This window comes from Talpa occidentalis, unplaced genomic scaffold, assembly GCF_014898055.3.
Source record: "Talpa occidentalis isolate TD23 unplaced genomic scaffold, MPIMG_talOcc4v2.1 talOcc4.13, whole genome shotgun sequence".
Taxonomy (NCBI): Eukaryota; Metazoa; Chordata; class Mammalia; order Eulipotyphla; family Talpidae; genus Talpa; species Talpa occidentalis.
The window spans coordinates 97,637,890-97,657,950 of NW_023601322.1; the positions used below are offsets into that span (position 1 = coordinate 97,637,890).

A 20,061-nucleotide genomic window follows, 5' to 3' on the forward strand; every position below is an offset into this window, starting at 1 on the left:
TCACAGACAAAGAAATGGACTTAAGGATCAGACCAAAAAGTTACAACAAACTGCCTGGGGTTAGACCACTGGCCCGCATGACCTTTTAAAAACTCCCCTGTGCTCTGACCCTGGTGGAACACACCTTGGGACTGGCCTGGGTTGTGATCCCCTGCTCTGATGGTACATTTCTCTGGACCCAGTTATCATCTCAATAGTCCTTAAACTTTTCTTGAATCTATTTTATTTTCATTGGACAAAACTCTCCCTTCTTAGAATTCAAGTAACTATGAAGGATGGGTAGTGGAACCCTTCATCCACCTTGTTTCTATCTTGGAAAGAAAGAAACTAAGCAGGTGGATATGAACATGTTGCTTGCCAAGCATGCATTCTTCTGTATGCTGCAAATGAATTCTCCTTGGAATCACCCATCTCTTCTTTCCCTGTGCCATGTACAGGGATAACATCCCCTTCTCTGCCACTGCTGGCCAACTGCCTGATGGCTCATTCTGGCCTACTCAGAATATCCACAAGCCATGCCTGCCCCTAGCCATGGGGTTCATTCCACAATAGTCGCACACACTATCCAAGACTGCGTGTCTCATAATAAGCAGACACTTATTTCTCACAGTTTTGGAGGCTGGAAGTCCAAGGTCAGGGTGCTAGCATGGCTGATTTCTGGTGATGGCCCTCTCCCAGTTCATAACCAGAACCTTCTAGCTGTGTCCTGCCATGGTAGAAGGGTCTTCTTTACTATGATACCATTCCCACTCATATAGGTTTCACCCCCATGACCTAATCACCTCTCAAAGGCCCCATCTCCTAACACTATTACTTTTTGTGGTGAGGATTCGACATAGGAAATTTGGGGTAATGCATACATCCAGTACACAGCCAGGTGAAAATTAATATACAGAAACTATTTAAATGAGGTTGTGAGGCTAGGAGAGAGTACCCCGGTATCCGCAATCAGCAAGCTACACGACCCGTCATGCCCTGCATCTCCGCCAGTGAAATCCAGAGCAACCACGCCGCAAGATATTCGGAAGGGAAAGGGAGGCGAGCGGAACAGCAGCCAGAAAATTCAATTTAAGTCCACAGAAATGCCAGGTCGAGAATGTCAGTGAGAAGAGACAGAATATTGACATCTGGACACCAAGCCCATCACAGGGTGCGTCTGTGATTCTGACAAGAGAGCACCGAGACATACAGAGTACACAGAATCTGCCTGGTGTGCCCGGGCAGGCTCAGTGGATGCTGAGCTGGGGGGTTTAGCACAAGACAGGAATATGTTTGCTTCAGGGTGTCAGGAGCCCTTTTGTTTAAAAAAAAAAAAAAAACACAAGAACTTTTTTAGTAAGAAAAATTAAGCTTATGGTACAGCATGAACCATTATGTTATTACTAACATAATGAATTAGTTATAAATAATAAATACTAATACATCAATATTAACTACAGTCCACGGTTTATTTAGACTTCCTTTGTTTTCACCTAATTCCTTTTTCTGCTCCAGGGTCCCATGCAGGATATCAGAGTGCATTTACTTGGTATGTTCCCTGAGGCACCTGTTGGCTGCCTTTCCTTGTGTTTGATGACCTTGACAGGTTTTTTTGTTTTTGTTTTTGTTTTTTTTTTTTGCATAGAAGTGGGGTGTAGGCAAGAGGTGCAGGGGGTGAGAGGATTTACCAGAGACAGAGCCGGGAGCAGAACAGGCAGATGTACTCAGTGAAACACACTGCTGAGGGGAGCAGTGGGGAGACAGGAGAGGTCTGCTGCGCCATGTGGGTCAGCTCCCTGGCCCAGGGAGCTTATTTATTTAATCCAACTCAGGCCTTAGTGGTAACAGCATGGAAATGAAACCCCTAGGCCACCAGGGGAGCCCCCAACCTTGATAATTTTAAGGATTATTGGTCAGGCATCCTGTGGGTTATCCCTCTATTGGAACCTGATGTTCTCCTTGGGGTTTGCTTAGGGTGAGGGGCTTCTGGTGGCAGATCACCAAGATAAAGTTTCCTTTTGATCACATCACATCAAGACCACATACCATCCACATGAGTGATCACTGTCCATGCTGCCCTAGATGAGCTGGCAGAGGTAGTGTTTGCCAAGTTTCCTTACACTTCCCTCATGGTAAAGCTACTCTTTTTTCTCTCCATTTCCGTAATGCACAATTGCAAGGAGGGGGTGCATATTTAAAGAGTGGAGATTTGGGCCTCCCTGGTGGCGCAGCGGTTGAGCGCTGGGTTGCGAAGCTGCCCGCAGCCTCTGCAGCGCCGGTTCAATCCCCGGCTGCTCCCCGGCCACCTGAGGAGGGTCCCACATGGCGCGCAGACCTCCCCTGCCACCCGCTGCTCCCCTCAGCAGTGTACTTCGGTCCTTCTGCCTGCTCTGCTCCCCGCTCTGGCTCTGGTGAATTCTCTCACCCTCCCGCGCTTCTGACTGTACCCAGTGCTTGTATAAATAAATAAATAAATATTTAAAAAAATAAAAAAATAAAGAGTGGAGATTTATACTCCCTCTCCGGGAGAGTCTAGTGTCCACAAATACTGTTTGGAATTCTTCTGCATGGGAGATTCATCTCTTCTCCCCACTTATTTATTTATATTAATATGAACTCACAGGTATTTACATGAAATAATAATTCAATACTACTTTGTTTTGTTGCTCAAATGTTCCAGCTTTGGCCCTAGGAGCGCTCTGGTTTCTTTGACAACCTGCACAAATGTGGTTTTTTGCTTTTCATTTTGTTTTTCCTTTCTGTACTACCTTACTTTCTGACATTAAGAAGTTCCACATTCACCTTGTGTATGTCTTCGCTAGTACTAGACTCAGTCATTTGTACAAGGAACCCTGGTTCCTTTCATTGGAAATGGTGTTAGAAACCAAGATGTGGGTATACTCATTGCTACTGGGGTCTTGTTTTTTTGGTTTTTTTTAAGATTTATTTATGCACAAAAGAGCTGGGGCACAGGCCAGAGATGAGAGAGGTGAGAGGATTCACCAGAGCCACAGCGGGGAACAGAACAGGCAGACGGACTGAAATACACTGCTGAGGGGAGCAGCAGGAGAGACAGGAGAGGACTGCTGCGCCATGTGGGCTGCTCCCTGGCCGGCCGGGGATGGAACTCGTGCTGCAGAGGCTACGGATTGCTTAACTTCTTGTGCCACCAGGGAGGCCTGGGCCTTGTTTTTTTGAGCCCTCTCAGCTGACAGCAAAGAAATATACATGTATATGCACTATCAGTAAATATTTCTATATGTAGTAATTCTATATGTAACATTTCTCTCTGTAATCACTATGTGCAGGTGATTCTTTCCAGATGTAAATATTTCTACATGTATTTATATAAAGCTAAACATGAGCCTTTACTAATGTCTCCAATTCTATTCCATCACTATATTGGCCATGCTAGCTTCTCCTCTAGGCCTCACCCCTTGTTTATCTGAATCCCACTCAAGCAGCAAGAAATTTAGCTCACCTTTTGTGTCATCATCATCTAACTGTTCGATTGCATTTCATATGTATGACAGTATCAGAGCTGTTAACTGTACCCCCATGGGGGAAGATTTTATCAACTGGAGTACAGTGTGTATGTGTAGTTCCTTCTGCCTTTAGTTTTACAGATTTCATCCATTTCCAAATATTCTTGTGTAAGCCCCCCACTTCTCTTATTGGTACTTCATGGAAATGAAAAGGATGAAAAGCAAACATGCAGATTAAAATAATCTTAAAGAGATGTCATACTTCCAACATTGGCAAAACTAAGTTGAGGGACAGACATCTAGAGATAAACATTTAAATAATAAAACAAATGAACAAAAAGGCAAAGAAGTTATTGCTATAAGTGTAATCCAATTTAAAAAGCAGCTCCCACTTTTGGCAGATGAAGTATCAGAGACTGGATGTCCTCTCACACCTCTAACAACTTGACATGATCACGCACCCCACACTGGTTTTCTGACCTTGCATACCAAGCGGCATGGGACAGTGGTACCTGAGAGATGGGGAGACAAACAAGGACGCTCTCTCGCTGCCTCTGCTTTCCACCTGGAATGTCCAGGCTGCAGTGCAGGGAAGGGGAACCGGACAGTGACCCAGGCACCCCTGAATTAGGACATGAGGCTAGGAGTCTAGAGACAGAGTGGAGTGCAAGAGAGGAGCCATTACTGCAGAGAGAGTTTCCAACATGGCAGGAAGGTTACCTGAGCAAAGGATGGAAACCACCACAGGAAAGAGAAAGAGACCCAGAAGGAGTAGAGGGGAAATGCCCGGAGCTCCCACCCAGCAGAAATGGACTAATTTCTCACAGCCAGAGTGGAAAACTCTGACGTGGGCAAAGTCCCTGAAACGCCATTCTGAGTGGTGGGGCACAATCAGTCAGAGGCTGAAGGGTGCTCTGGCACTACCCAGGGATGCTGAAAACAAGCCCTGAGAGGATCGATCTGTGTCCAGGTCATTTAACTGTGACCCAGAATAATGCTAAGGATATTTGCAGGAATACACAAATATGCAGCACTCAAGAAGGTAAAATTCACAGCATCAGCGGTCTGCTAAGAAGGAGGGTGAGGAGGAAAAGATGATGTGACCCTTAGTGCAAAAAAGTCAATCACTACAAAGCAATGTACACAGATAAAAGAATGAGCTCCATTACCCATAAATCGGAGAGTTAGGGGACAAACTGCTTGTGCTACAAACTGCTTGTGCTAACATGAAAAATGGGTTAAAAAAAAAAAGAAGACCGAAGCTGAACTTGTACAGGTGAAAAATAAACTATCTGAGACAGAAGATATATGCAGTCTACAGTTCAGTAATGGGACAAGAAACAACGCAGTTAGAAAATGGACAAGGGGGGGCCTCCAGGTGGCGCAGCGGGTTGAGCACGGTGCTGGGAAGCTGTCCGCAGCCTCTGCAGTGTGGGTTCGATCCTGGCCGGCTAAGGAAGATACCCACATGGCACGGCAGACCTCTCCTGACTCGCCCGCTGCTCCCCTCGGCAGTGTATTTCAGTAGCTCTGCCTGTTCTGTTCCCCGCTCTGTCTCTGGTGAATCCTCTCACCCCCCACATCTCTGACCTGTACCCCGGTTCTTGTACAAATAAAAAAAAAAAAAGAAAATGGACAAGGGATCTGATCAGACTTTTGACCAAGGAGATACACAGACAGCTGCTAAGCCATGAGGAGATGATCAACATCTTCAGTCACTGGGGAAGTGCAAATGAAAACCACAGTGAGATACCACTGCACGCCACTGCAACAGCCAACATTGAAGAGAGCAACACGCTAGCAGGAATGTAAAATTGTACAATCCCTTTGGAAAAGGATCTTGGCAGGTAAAAAAAAATATATTAAACATATACCTACAATATGACTCATCCATTCCTGTCCTAAGAATTTGTCCGGGGAAAAGGAAAAAAAAAACATCCACACAAAGGCTTGTGTATGGTTGTTTGTATATGGTTGTTTACTTGCAATAGCCCAAAACAGAAATTAACCAAATACCCATCAGCTGATGAACAAAAAATTCATGGTACACCCGTCCATTGAGAGTTTGCTAAGCCACTCCATGGTGTTCCTACTGAGGCATCCATTGGATCTGCACATGCAGCTTGTGAGGTCTGACCCCGCCAACAGCCCCCTGTATGGGCGCCTTCCTGGACAACAGCCCAGAGTCACAAGCAAATCTAAGCTCCTGAGATGGCTCCCCAACCTCCCAGGTGTTCTACAGTGTCCCAGCCTCACAGGGCCTCAGTGTGCGCCTTAGATAAGACCTCCGACGAGCTTAGTAATACCATAGTGTTTTGTTTTGAATGAACCAATCCAGGTTTAGCCCAAAGCACTGTACCCCAATACTAGGACCTGGGGCCTGGGCCATAGATCCTGCCTCTGCCTCGACCTCTCAACAGGATCCCTGACTGTGTGTCATACACTTCATCCAGGACCCGTGAGCAACAAAATTGCTGGCATCTCTTTCTCCTGTGATCTGTTTTTCATCAACAACTCATCATCCAGCACTCTGTGCTCAACTTAAAAGTTAATTTACTAGTGACATGGTATACAATACAATGCTAATCCTCAAGAAAATGAACTGCTGGTAGACACAACATGGATAAGTCTCATAAGCACTATGCTGAAATACGCTAGGGAAGAGAATATATGCTGTGTCTGGTGCTGCAACCTGTTATTTACCACTCAGCCACTTTCACATAGAAATCATTAAGACAATATTTTACATACAGCAGACACTTAAAGACAATTTGAAGGTTGTGTTAATGATCATTTCCAGGTATAAATGATGCAACTGAGGCTAAACTCTCAGACTCTCAGAGTACAAAAGAGAGACGTATCTAAACTTTTCTCTGCAATTTGCTTTTATAGACACAGTAGAGCCTGGAGGCTTAGCAAGTGAACTAGTTTAGTTTTAGGGCAGATGATTTGAGAAGAGAGTGGCTACCTAGAGACCAGGGAATGCAAACTCATTCTAGGGGCTACCTAGAGGCCATTCTAGTCTCCAGGGGCTACCTAGAGACCAAGGAACGCAACAGAAATGCAGACTTATGTATGAGTTGCCTGTAATGAACCAATGAACTTGAGGCACATCCACATTCCTTTGCCTCAACCCATTTTTTAGTCAATAAAATTTAACTCCTTTGTTCTCGACCTAGTTTCCCAAAACTATATAATCTCATTCCTTTTCTTAATTAGGAGGTAGATTCCAGTTGATTTTCTACTTCCTTGTCAACTGATTTGGAATAAAGTTTCTTTTCTCAAAACCTGATGTGGTATCAGTCTCTGTGGACATTGGGTAGCGAGCCCATTTGCTTGGTGACAATGACATGTAAATTAAAAATCTAGCATAAATAACAAGTGGAAGAATCTTTTATCCAATTTCTTCTCCATCCCCAGAAGTTATAAGATTTACCTGAGGTCATGTAATAAGTAGAAAATATGGAATTCTAGAAGTTATTTCCATTAACTGTCAAGATTTTCTTTGAATTGGGCCTCCACAGGGGTGCAGCGGTTGAGCCCTGGGTTGCGAGGCTGCCTGCAGCCTCTGCAGCGCTGGTTCAATCCCCGGCCGCCTGTGAGGGTCCCACATGGCGTGCAGACCTCTCCTGCCGCCCGCTGCTCCCCTCAGCAGTGTATTTCGTCGGTCTGCCTGTTCTGGTCCCCGCTCTGGCTCTGGTGAATTCTCTCACACTCCCACACTTCTGACTGTACCCAGTGCTTGTATAAATAAATAAATAAATCTTTAAAAAATTTTTTTTCTTTGAATTATGGACAAGCCAAAATTTTAAAATATAGTTTTTAGTAATTGGTTTTATGAAATTCACTGTTTGGGGGCCCTTTTCCCAAGGGGAAAAAAAAATAAAGTCAACAAGAAGACAATGCTTCAGATGAAATTGATACGTGATATTTCAGGGAATCATTTAGTCTTATTCCTCTTTCTTCTTCATTAAATCAAATCCCTCTGGTGGAGGATATATGGTTTTCTCGCTTCGCCTATCTTCACCTATGCTAACTGTTGAGAACATGGAGCTGCTTTGAGCAGAGGGGGTATTTTCTCACAGACTAAGAAATCTCTGGCAAGACCCAGAGGCTTGAGATGGGTAGGAGAAAGGGATTTCCTTGAATCGCAGGATTCCTTCCAGATAAAAATGAAATATTCCTGCCTGCTGCCAAATCATCACTCAGTGTCTCAGTGGGTGAGGATTTCAAAATTGGGAGTCTGGAGAGTGGCTGAGATTCTGGAGACCATTTACCTGTGGCTTATGGGTAATCTTTCTAACTCTGGTCAGCGCAGACAACCTGCTGAGATTGATGCACCAGTATTACCACGGTAAAGCACTTAACACTGCCAAGCTTCCTTAGTTCCCTGTTACTGCCAGTACCTGTGCATCCTGCAGGCTAAAAATACACTCCCTGGGAGTAGTCCTTGAATAGGATGACTGAATAGCTCTCATCTACCAGATAAACAGCCCTTGGAGCACATATTCAACACCATTTCTCAAGAGATCTGGGTGGGATTAAGTTGCAATTGCACACAGTAGCCACTTGATATCATGCTCTTTATTGATTTTCTTCCTTTACCACCTCCCCAATCCACACACAGATTACCTGCCAACTGACTCTATGTGAATCTTTCTTTCCATGCCTGCCTCTGGAACAATCCAAACTAAGATAATTAGTGCTGAGTATTTATTATATCACATCTTAAAGTGCATGATATCTGACGCCCCGTTTTTAAAGAAGGTAGATTGTTGAGAGAATGCAGGTGGTGTCTTGATCTCTCCACTATAAAATTTCCTTTCCTACCACACTAGTCAGGGAAAAAAACAACAGTTCAGACGGACAGACAGACAGAGATAATAAAGAATTGGCTCACATGATAATTGAGACTGAGCAGGCTGGAGACCCAGGAGAGTTGATGGTGCAGGTCTAGTCTGAATCCAAAGGCCTGAGAACTAGGAATGCTAACATAGGTTCCAGTTTGAAAGGCAAGCTGGGGACCCACGAGTCAGGATTTCAGTTCAAGTGTGATAGCAGGAAAAGACCAGTGTCTCAGCTGAAGGCAGTTAAGTAGGAGTTGTTCCTGGTACTTGCAGAAGAGTCAGTCACCTTTTTCTTCTACTCAGGCCTTCAACTGATTGAGGATGAGGCCCACCAACATGAGGGAGAGCAATTTGCTTTACTCCCAGTCTATTGATTCAAATGTTACTCTCACCCAGGAACACTCTCACACACACCCAGAATAATGCTCAGCCAGATATCTGGGCACATCAAGTTCACACATGAAGTTGCCTATCATACTACCTTACACCTAACACATTTAGCAGTCATTAGTAATTACTGCCTATGTCAATGACCTCATCAGATGTTAAAGTGGTCATTTTTAAAAGCAAATATTCCTTCTGCACTTAGTAGCTAAAATTCTAGGTAACATGAAAGGATGAACTTCCTTAATTAACTACTGGCTTGCTCTGAAATACAATTTGTATAAAAGACTATGGTCAATGTGTCCTTTTTGGTGACATTATTTTCTAAGTAGTTATCACTAATTTAACCCTGAGGCATATTTTCAGTCTGGTCATGATTGAAAACTGCACAGATTTAATCTTCCTAAACTCAGCTCTTCAAGGTTCTTCTGAGCCCCTGGGAAACCTCTTGACTGACTCTCCTCTAGACCTGGTACAGATAGCCATCTTGGGATCGCCCTTAACTTTTTTCTTCTACTCAGGCCTCAACTGACTGGATGAGGCCCACCCACACGAGGGGATTCCCTTCTGCTGTCTCCTTCCATTTTACCTTGAAGTCTTTCACGAAAAATCTCAGAAATAGGGGCTAATTCAGAAGCAACGAGCACTCCTCGAAGCCCACCTCGTGACATCTAAATGCCAGTTTCCTCTTAACACCATTTCTCTGAATACCTTGGCTGAACCCAAACACGGCCCTGCGTACCATCGAAAGCTGGGGCTTCTCTTCCAAGCTCATTCTTGTTATTGGCAGAACTCAGAATTACAATGAAATTCAATTGCAAGCATGGACTCTAAACTAAGGCTGCCCTAAAAAAGTTACAGGGAACCCCTACCCTTTTGGGTGCTCGGTAAGATGCGATTTGCATTTGGGAGAATGACTCCTGCACAGTGGGAGGATGTCCACTTAGGGGGACTAATTTGGGTTCATCCTGGTTCTGGGGAAGGTCTAACACAAGGCGGTAGCCCTGGAGTAAAAGGAGGGGTGCTGAGTCGCTAGCTAGGAAGAGTGGCTCTGGGGCTCCAGGGCTGAGGGCTGAGGGTGTGTGAGAGCTCTCTGGGTGCTCGGCCAGCGGTGGGAGAGCGCGCGCCTCCAGAAACCGGGCCGGGAGGGGCGGTACACGGAGGAGGAAGCTCCCCCATGGCCCATCGTCCCATGAACTAGCCTGGAAGGCGGTGAACTTGAAAAATGTCCTGGATTGCAGTCCTGCGAGGGTTTCCGGCAAGCCAAGCCTCCAGAGGCCCCCGGGGGCTGCCCGCGAGAAGGGCTGGCCGGCTGGCGGGGAGGGAGGCCTCGCACTTGGCCGCCATCTTCGACGTCGGGGCCGGCGCCGACTTTCTGACGCGGCGCGCCGAGCCCGGCTTCCACGCGGTCCGGTGGGCGCGGAGGCTCGCTGTGCGGTGCGTGTCTCCTCCCCTGGGCGAGGCTGGAGTATCCTTTCTATGTTGTGGCCAGGCGGACGTGGGCACCGGCTGGGAGGATGGAGGCCGGACTTGTGGCGGAGGAGCCAGAAAGGCGGCGGCTCCGTCGGCGTCGACGCCCGGCCCGGTGCCAGGCGCTCCCCTCAAGCTCCTCCCGGGCGCCGGCGCCTCAGAAGCCGCGACAGGCCGCGCGCATGCGCAGCGCCGGGCAGCGAGCGGGCCGAAGACCAGCGCAGGTGCCAGCCGGCCTGCGGGCCCCGCCCCGGCCTTAGCGGCAAGGGGGCGGAGCGTCGTGCGCGCTCGCGTCGCTCGGTCCCGCAGCCCCGGAACCCTTCTCGGGGGCGTGGCCGACGCGGCGCGCCGTCGGAACGTCAGCGCGCGTCGGCCACGGCGCGAGAGGCCCCGCCCCCGCCCCGCCCCCGCGGCTCTCCGGCTCGCCGCGGCGCCCAGCACCACGCCCGCGCGCGCTCTGCGGCATGGAGGGCCCCGGCAGCCTGTGCAAGAAAGTCAAGCTGAGCAACAACGCGCAGAACTGGGTGAGTCGGCGCGGGGGAGGGCGCCGCGGGGCCGCCGCCTCCCGCCCGCGCCTCTGCATCCTCGCGGGCGGCACCCGAGGCCGCGCGCCCGGGCGGGGCGGGGTGCTGCAGGGCGCGGGGGCGGCGGGGCGCGCGCCCCTGCCGGGTCCCGGCTCCCGGAGAGCGGGGCGCCGCCGCGGGGCGTCTGCGGGGCCAGCATCCCCGCCTGGGAGCGGCCCGAGCCCCCGGAGGGGCCCGGAGGTCTGAGGAGGCGGCGCGGCCTCTGGGTTTTCTCGGCTCTGCCCGTGCAGTTCGCCCAGGTTCGGGTCCACGTCCGTTTCTTTCCCTCGCCGAGCTTCAGCGTTGGAGGGAGGGGACCCAACAATGTGGCCATTCATGAGTCCAGGCTGCCGGGACTGAGGTTCTTTGTGACTCGGTGTGGAACTGCAGTGTCTGCACCGCGGCGCCTGAGCCCGGGCTCCGGGGCGCTCAGGTGTGGGGAGGCTGAGGGCGGGTGAAGTTTAGCCACCACTGTCAGTTGGCTCTGAGGGTCGAGGGCTGTGCCCTCAAGGCTTCCTTCCTTAATTTTTTTTTTTTTTTATAAGAAACAGCCGCCAGCGAAGATTTTGTAATTGCAGTGGCGAGTTGGGGGAGGTGGTGTCCCACTTTGGAGTCAGGAGAGAAACTGGTTTTAGGTTCAGATGAAAATTTGTATTTCACAGAACAAGAGTAGGAGGTTTCCATGCAGCCTAGCAAATCATTACCCTTGGTGAGTCACCAAAAAAAGAAGGGGGGGAAAAAAAAAGAAGAGGAGGAAGCTATTTCAGGCAAATGTTGATTAGAAGTCATTCATTTAGCCAGTCTGGCGTTACCAAGAATTCTCAGCTGGTTCCTTTCTCCTTTTAGTTGCTTAACTCTTCTTAGGTGCTAAGGAGGGAAAGGAGAGGAAAGGTGAAGTAAACTCGGGGAAGAGCACTGGGCTGGGCGGCTGACCTGGTGGCTGGTTCCAGGTCTGCCTTTTCTGGCAGTGTGATCTTGACTTGACTTCAAGCTGACTGGAATGAATTTGAAAAGTAGCATGTCCCCACTTCAAGCCTGTTACCTTGAGGAATTTGTTGGTTAGGGAAGGTTGGCTAAGCGAGGGTACTTGCAAAATTGGTTGCACCATCCACAACTCATTGACTATTCTACGTGTCAGTGAAGAGCACATTCTTTGTAGAAACCAGCAGTGCCGATGGAATGCATGAAAACTGCCACTGTCTACCTTCCTTGCTCAAGGCCTGGTTGGGTTGTAAGTGGCATGTGCCGGGAGGATGGAATATATCAGCACTGAGCGCAGGGGATGGTGTGAAACGCAAGTTTTATCGTAATTTAGAGGGATTAGTTTAGCCAGGGTGTTTTGGAGGAGGGTTTATGAAGGAGAAGTGGAGAAGTGTGCTAAGATTTCTGAAACAGAGGGGAACTGTAGGAATAAGGGCTGGGGATAAGAATTAATGTCATGATTTTTCTCTCCAGGAACAATGAAGACACTGTTTGCTACTCTGGAGAGTTTTTGTTGAGAAGTGCAGATACGCTTGAATTCGGTCAGAGGGACTGGATTATGCAGTTGTCAAAGTTTGACTGCTCAGTTAATCTTGATTCTGTGGGAGATTTGGAGAACTCTAGAATTTTTAATTTTCTGTGCCTTGTCAGAGACAAAGATCCTTCTTCTTTAGCACTCGCATATTTAAATCAGCTGATAGGCACCTTTCAAGTTCCAGCAGAGATGAAAGTGGTGTTCTGGGGAGCCTAGCTGGGTCTGCTGGAAGAACAAGATGCTGTCAGAGCCCAGAGGAGGGAGCCCTGGAGGACAGACAGGGGAGTGTTGGGGTTGACAGGAGTCCATAGGTTTAAAGGATGCCAAGGCTGAGTACTGCTTTAGGGGTTTTTGTTACGATATTGATCTATCCTGTGGACTCATGGCTGTTGATCCACGCTATTAATCCAGTGTGAGGGTATGACAGGCCAGGTTAAGATGGGAGTAGGAATTGCAGAGTGGACATGTCAAAAGCACTGCAGGGAGAGAAAGAAGGACCTGACTCAGCTTAGGACGGAAAAGTGAGGGAAGTTAGGAGTTGATCCTGAGGATTTAATCCTGGGAAACAGAGAAAGGTTCTGCCATAGAGGGAAGTACAGAGGTAGGTGGGGGCTGGGTTGATAGAGAGGACAATTAAACCTCATCATCAAGGAACAGCGTATTCTGTGCCAGGTACAGTTCACGGTGTTTTTCCTAAATGACTTGGAATGTTTGCAGCATCTCTAATTGGGCATTCTGGGGGGACACTGGCACTGTGGAGCTGACTGCCAGGGCTTCGCGGGTAACCTTTGTCAGTGAGATAACTTCTCTGTCCCTCGGTTGACTGTCTATAAAATGGCAGCAATAGCCTCACAGCAGCTAATCTGCAAAACACACTTAGAACAGTGTGTGGCGTCATCCGTGGTGTGGGTTCTCTCTACCGGTGAGTTATCCTCCTTGTTAGAATTAGTGTCTTCATGTTATAGATGAAGAAACAGAGCCATGGAGATGTCAAGGAGCTTGTTCGTGGTGGATCTGTTGTAGAGCAACCCCGATACAAAACGGGGTGCCTGACTGTGGGTCCTCACCCGCGCGCTTAAAAGGACTTATCAATGCTCTACTGCAGGCACACGTGAAAGGTTCATAAAAGGTTTATTTACAAGGGAAGGGGAAAGGAGGAAATGGACAGCTCTGGGAGAAAAGTGGGAGACAAAGTTTTAAATGAGTCCTACCCGATCCGCCGATCAGGAATCCCAAATGGCGCTCTCAGAGTTGGCCGCCAGCCAGGAGTGGTGAAGCCAGGAGGCGAGCGATCGCGAGCCAGAGAGAGAGACCCCAAGGCCCACGTGTTTGGTTTTTATATCCAACCTGGCTGCCCAACTCCACCCTCAGGTCCCAGCCACCCTCCCTTTGGGGATTTGTCTTTCCCAATGTCTTGATGGCTTTAGTCTGGAGTGGGGGTGGAGTCCACAAAGCCTGTATGGGATTAACTCAGGACATCACTTCCCCTAACAATTCCCCCCTTTCACTTTTTGCCACCATTTCCATGGTGATGAAGATCAAACATGGATGCTGGGATACAGTCTCAGATGAAAACTTTCCAGGGTTCCAGTCTGAAAGAAAACGAATCCCTCCAGGTATTGTCCATTGTGGAAAGCAAAAGTCCTCCATTCCTGGAAAAACAGTTCATCAGTCCCAGCCGAAAGAAAACATCTGGAGGCATTAGCCAGAACAAGACAGCAGATATGTCAAAATCACAGGAAAAAAATGTTAAAATGGTTCAACTTATGCAAAAATGAATTCTCTGAACCTTGATCCCAAACTTTAACAGCATAGCAAAAGTTTATCCAGTTTCACACATGCTGCGTGCAAGGGGGCAGCCTCAGGAAGCTAGAATATGGAGTAGAGGCATCCACTAGGACGAGCCACACCTGTGACTTGCAGTGTTCTGGAGGTCACACTAAAAGACTACAAAGGAACAGGTTAAAATAAATTTGAGTGATTTATGTGACCCAGTATGTATCTGTAGTTGCTTCATTTCAATGTAAATGTCAGTTTCATGCTATCAGAATCAATATGAAATTAGTAACGAATCTGACTTGTGTGCATGTTCACACGTTATTCAGATGAGGCTCATTTCACATCCACAGTGGGCAGGTGTGGACACCAGCACTGTCGGGATTGAGTTAGGTTAAGTTTGGACACGAAGACTGGATGGTTGAACTTGATTTAGAGAATATAAAGAGAGAGAGAGAAATGAGAGACCAGAGACCTAAAATTTAATTTGGGGTAATGGCTCCTGTGAAGGAGCTGGGAAAAGAAGTGGGTTCAAGGAGCTATGGGCCAGGAGAGGGGCGGATGGAGTGTTAGGCACTGGGAACAGTCAATAGTCCCAGAAGCTATATGGCTGCAGGAACAGTGGAGAGAAATTGGGAATGACCTTGGCGCTTAGCCCCTCCCCAGCCCAAGCTGATAAAACCCCTCCCCAGCCCATCTGATAAAGCTCATCACAGTGAGCTAGCCATCGGGCGCCAGGGTGTTGGCCCTTGGCCGTGTGCTGGCCGGCTCCAGGAAATGTGGGCCCTCTGGGGTCAGACTCCGTGTCCTTTGCTGCGGCCCTACACTCAGTGGGGGCTGACTCCCTTGCCTGGGCCTGCCTCGCTCACAGTGCACACAGCGGTCGCAACTCTGCCTCGCATTCATTCGCACTCTGGGGGCCTTTCCAGCCCCTCTCCCTGCGCTCTGGAATGGCCAGAGCTCAGTGTCTCCTGCTCCAGCTGGCCTTCCACATGGTACTCTTCCTGGTTCCACAAAAGCCTGGCCTTCCGCCTGGCTGCCTGTTCCCCATCACATGCTGAATTCATATCATCGTGGGCTGTCGCACCATCTCCGTGGGACCCTCGTGTCTACACTGCACCTGGGTTGGTTGCATTCACTATCACAATCGTGTGCAGCCTTGCTTCGTTGGAGATGGTGGGTGTCTATGCAGAGCCCCTTTTCCTGCACAGCAGGGGTAAGGGCAGGGTGCAGTGTCAGAGTGGGTGCTGCTCATCTCAAAGCCTCAGATAACATGAGTACCTTAGGTCAGCTTAAGTTACAGAGAAAGTTCCATACAGGGTAGGATTCGTGTTATACGCTCCACCGCCTGTGTGATCTGGGACGTGTTACCTAATCCCCTCTGTGCCTCAGTATTCTCAAATAGAAAACGTGGATGATGAAACATCCCCTAGAGTAGAGATAATAGTACAAACCTCGTAGGATTATGGTGATGTCTAAATAAGCTTTCTGTTACAGCTTGATGGTGCCTGGTATGGTGCTAGAACTATTGAAGTTCTTGTTGTCATTTATTCATTCATCAAACATTTAACACCTACATTGTACCTACTTTTCATCCAAGGGCCTGGGATGCAATGGTAAAAAGCCAGAAAAGGCTCCTGCTTTTATGGCTACTGCATTCATCCTGCCAGGGAGTGAATGAAAAAGCAAATCAATAAATGAATGAGTCTGTTTTCCCTTTTACCAGTTCCATCTTTTCCGAACAGTTTGTCCCTTACGCAGTTAGATACCTTCCATACAAAGCCAGCAGCCCGTTCTGGATTTGGCAGAAGACTGAGGTGTGGCACAGAAATGAACCAGGCAGCAGGCACTGAACTCGCAGCACATGAAAGGCAAGCATGAGGCACGTGTGTTTCTCCAGAGTGTCGGCTTGGCTGTGGTCCGGCCATGTCCCTCTCCCTGTGCACATGTGGGAGATGCTGCTGGGACTATCCTAGCGAGGGCGGCCACCTGGACTTGTACCAGGAACATGCTCTTGATGTTGCCTGAAAACAATGACAAGCTGAGAGCAGGATCTGATCTTTATCTCTTTGTCTTCTTCCCCTAAATTTTTCTCATCATTTTTATCTCCAGTATCTAAAAGGGATCAGTGAGCAAGTACTGAATGAATAAGCCCTTTCATCAGCCTCATTTTGCCTTCTAGGTATTCCCCAGGGCTGGGCTTCCCAACAGGAGGTCATCAGGGGCCCTGCCACTAATGGTATTGCTATTTAAAAATATCCAGTATATAAATATTAAATGTTCTTTGGTTTTTAAAAACAATCTTTGGAGAATGCTTTGTATAGGCAGGGCACGCCCTTGAGAGTTGCTGGCGATCCACAGGCCTGGCTTGGTAGTAACTCAGTTCTGGTTCTGGTTCTGGTTCTGGTTTGGGAGGCCAGGGATGGGGCCTGGTTTGCAGCCAGCTCTTGACGGTGTCGCTGCCATCTCATTTCCTGGTGGCCCGATGTCATGTGGAGTCTATTCGAGGTCCTTCGCACACTCCAGCGGTGTGGTCTTCCCTTCTGCTCTTGGCCTTGATATTTAATTCAGATATTTAATTCACCTGCTCAGAATGTTCAGGTGAATTTCAATCGTCAGTGTGATCTGCAGGTTTCTTCTCTTGCTTCTCCACCTCTTCTTCAGTTGAACTGCCTTGTCTTCTACCTTCTCCTCCATGTTAGGTCTTGGGATGTGAAAGAAATGTGCCTGCTGGCATTTCAGGGGTACTTATGGGGAGCAGTGCACTGTTCAGCGGTCACTTTGGGGTGGTGGGGTGGGCAGAGGTGTTGAGTTGAGAATTACGTGTGTTAGGTGTACACTTTGTACTTTTACTGAAATGCAGATTTCTCCATAAAACCATCCTAAACTCACAAGCATCATAGTCTATCAATGACATTATGGGAGAATTTGCTGCCTAGGGAAGTGGATGAAATGGCAAAGCAGCCCGTGTGGAAGTGCGCTTATGGTGACCAACGCAAGGAATGTTACTTTGGGCTGGTCAACCGCGGGTGTAACTTGGAAACCACGCTGGGCGCCAAACTGTTGTAGAGCAACCCCGATACAAAACGGGGTGCCTGACTGTGGGTCCTCACCCGCGTGCTTAAAAGGACTTATCAATGCTCTACTGCAGGCACACGTGAAAGGTTAATAAAAGGTTTATTTACAAAGGGAAGGGGAAATGAGGAAATGTGCAGCTCTGGGAGAAAAGTGGGAGACAAAGTTTTAAATGAGTCCTACCCGATCCGCCGATCAGGAATCCCAAAATGGCGCTCTCAGAGCTGGCCGCCAGCCAGGAGCCGTGAAGCCAGGAGGCGAGCGATCGCGAGCCAGAGAGAGCCCAAGGCCCACGTGTTTGGTTTTTATATCCAACCTGGCTGCCCAACTCCACCCTCAGGTCCCAGCCACCCTCCCTTGGTGGTGATGGGATTTGTCTTTCCCAGAGTCTTGATGGCTTTAGTCTGGAGTGGGGGTGGGGTCCACAAAGTTAATCCTGTATGGGATTAACTCAGGACATCACTTCCCCCTAACAAAGGTGAGTCCACAAGGGAGCTCTGGCCACTTGTGGGGGGGAGACAGAGGTGTGTGGAATGTGTGGAGAAGGTCCACCGCGCACATCAGGCTGAGGGATGTTAACCTAGTGAGAGTCACTTGGCCCTGAACGTCGGCAGTGAAGGGCCACTACGACATGCATTTTCCAGTGCCGCTAGACTGAAGGTCCTGAGTGTCAGTCGTGGCTTCATTTGCAAGTTATACAGAGAAAACAGACTGTACTTTTAAATAAATGCCTGCTGGCTAAATTTTACTGAGCTCTGACGAGGCACAAGAGAAGACACAGGCTGTTCCGGAACACAGAGGACGGGAACTCTCCGTCCCTGTCCGCCAGGGAGGCCACAGTGTAGCCGCAGCCTCAAGGACTGAGTGGTCCGTGGATGAGAAAGGCGTGCTGTGGGCTGTGCATCTTGCTGTCCCAATGGGTGGATGAGCAACAAGCTGAGGAGACACTCGCCGAGTCTCCTGGACCTTCAGGAAAGAAGCAGCAGCTGGTTTCTTCCCCTGTGGGTACAAGCTCCTTGCCCATGGGTCCAAGCTCCCCATCCAGCATCCTGCCAGCTGGCATGTAGTCGGGAGGAAATAACTCCCTCTTCACTGCAGTGAGTCACTCATGTCATGTCTTCCCTGCGTAATTATCAGAAGGATTTGCCTGGAGTGGGTGGAAGAGGAAGGGGAAGGGGAAATAGGGGTAGTTGAGTAGAAGAGTCTCAGACTCTACAAGGCAGATTCTCAGTGGAATTCAGGCTGCCTCCCTCCCTACCCCCCCACCTGGTGATTCCAGTTGTTAAAACTTTTTGATGTGTTCTGAAAAACTGGTTGGTAGGAGGTTGTGACAGATATTTTAAGATTTTTAATATGAAAAATATCAAACATCCATAAGCAATAAGCCTCGTACCCATGTAAGGGGGAGACTGCCATGATTGTTACCAGGCCGCTTTTGGTTTTTTGTTATTTATTTATTTATTGTTAAGATTTATTTATTCATGCATACAAGAACCAGGGTACAGGCCAGGTGCGCGGGAGGGTGAGAGGATTCACCAGAGACAGAGCAGGGAACAGAACAGGCAGACTGACGAAATATACTGCTGAGGGGAGTAGCGGGCGAGAAACAGGAGAGGCCTGCCCGGACATGTGGTTATCTCCCTTGCTGGCGTGGATCGAACCCGTGCTGTAGAGGCTGTGGACAGCTTCATAGCTCTGCTCTCAACTGCCTGTGCCACCAGGGGAGCCCCACCAGGCTGTTTTTAAATGCAGCAGGCAAGTAACTGCAGAGAGCATTCTTTTCTACCAATCAAAAGACTCTGCTACCCTTTATTTTCTCAGTCATATTGTAACAGGGTGGTCCCCAGGAAAGGGGGAAGTTTCAGGTTCCCTGCCCCACCCAAGGGAGGGTGGAGCTGAGCAGGGAGAGGAGAAGCTGCAGAAGAGACTGAGGAAGGAAGCAGGATGGTGCCAGGAGACACGTGAAGAAACTGCGCTTGTCTTTTGGTCGTGGACTGGGTGACACAGATGTGGGTGAGACCCGTGGGGAGGTGACAATGGCAGTTTTTATCTTGATGTTGATTTTGTTCTTTTCTTTTCGGGCTTGTCTGGTTGTTTCTGACCCTTTACTGTGGGTCCCCACTGGAAGATGCTTTAACCATTTTAACATTTTTTCCCTGTGATTTTGATATATTTGCTACCTTGTTTTAGCCAATGCTCCAAATTTTTTTCTTTTGGCTTGTGTAATGGACTATTTTTAAGTAATGAAACTGTCATACTGGACATTCATGGACAATGCTGCTGACTAATTGTTGCTTCTCTTACACACATTGTAACCCTGAAAAAAGACTGTCTCCTAAGACTACACCCTGAGATTTTTGCCACCATAGATATGGTGGAATAAAAATGAAAAGGGGGGATTGTAACAGGGTGGTCCCCAGGAAAGGGGGAAGTTCCAGGTTCCCTGCCCCACTCAAGGGAGGGTGGAGCTGAGCAGGGAGAGGAGAAGCTGCAGAAGAGACTGAGGAAGGAAGCAGGATGGAGCCAGGAGACCTGGAGGAGGCACATGGAGCCTAGAGACACGTGAGGAAACTGCGCTTGTCTTTGGGTCGTGGACGGGGTGACACAGATGTGGGTGAGACCCGTGGGGAGGTGACCATGGCAGCTTTTATCTTGATGTTGATTTTGCTCTTTTCCTTCCGGGCTTGTCTGGTTGTTTCTGACCCTTTTCTGTGGGTCCCCACTGGAAGATGCTTTAGACTTGGGGCAGGCTTTGGGGCCTTGCTCTGGGCCCTTCCCATATGGATGGACTTTTACCCACGAGGGGACGGGGAACTTTGGGTGCTTCATTTAGAAACTAGATTCTTTGCCTTTCCTGTATTGTTTCCTTATTAAAGTTCCTTCCCATTAAAGTCTCCTATGTTTTGTGTTGATGCGGCGGATGGCAGAACCCATTTAGAATAGGCAGGTTTGCGGGGTTTGGGCTG

At 48.5% G+C, this 20,061-nt stretch overlaps 2 protein-coding genes across 3 annotated transcripts in view; one reads left to right on the forward strand and one right to left on the reverse strand.

The window, feature by feature from the left end:
- The window catches only part of SGMS2 (sphingomyelin synthase 2), a 124,758-nt gene extending 114,495 nt beyond the window's left edge, over positions 1-10,263 (reverse strand). For both annotated transcript variants that reach the window (XM_054694577.1, XM_054694576.1), the window contains exon 1: positions 8,365-10,263. The gene's annotated coding sequence lies outside the window, so the exon portion shown is untranslated. The remainder of the gene's footprint in view (positions 1-8,364) is intronic.
- Positions 10,264-10,583: 320 nt separating this feature from the next.
- Positions 10,584-20,061, forward strand: part of PAPSS1 (3'-phosphoadenosine 5'-phosphosulfate synthase 1) — a 45,731-nt gene continuing 36,253 nt past the window's right edge. Inside the window, exon 1 of the mRNA XM_037509581.2 lies at positions 10,584-10,689. Within this exon, the coding sequence (XP_037365478.1) occupies positions 10,630-10,689 (60 nt within the window). The 5' untranslated portion in view covers positions 10,584-10,629. The remainder of the gene's footprint in view (positions 10,690-20,061) is intronic.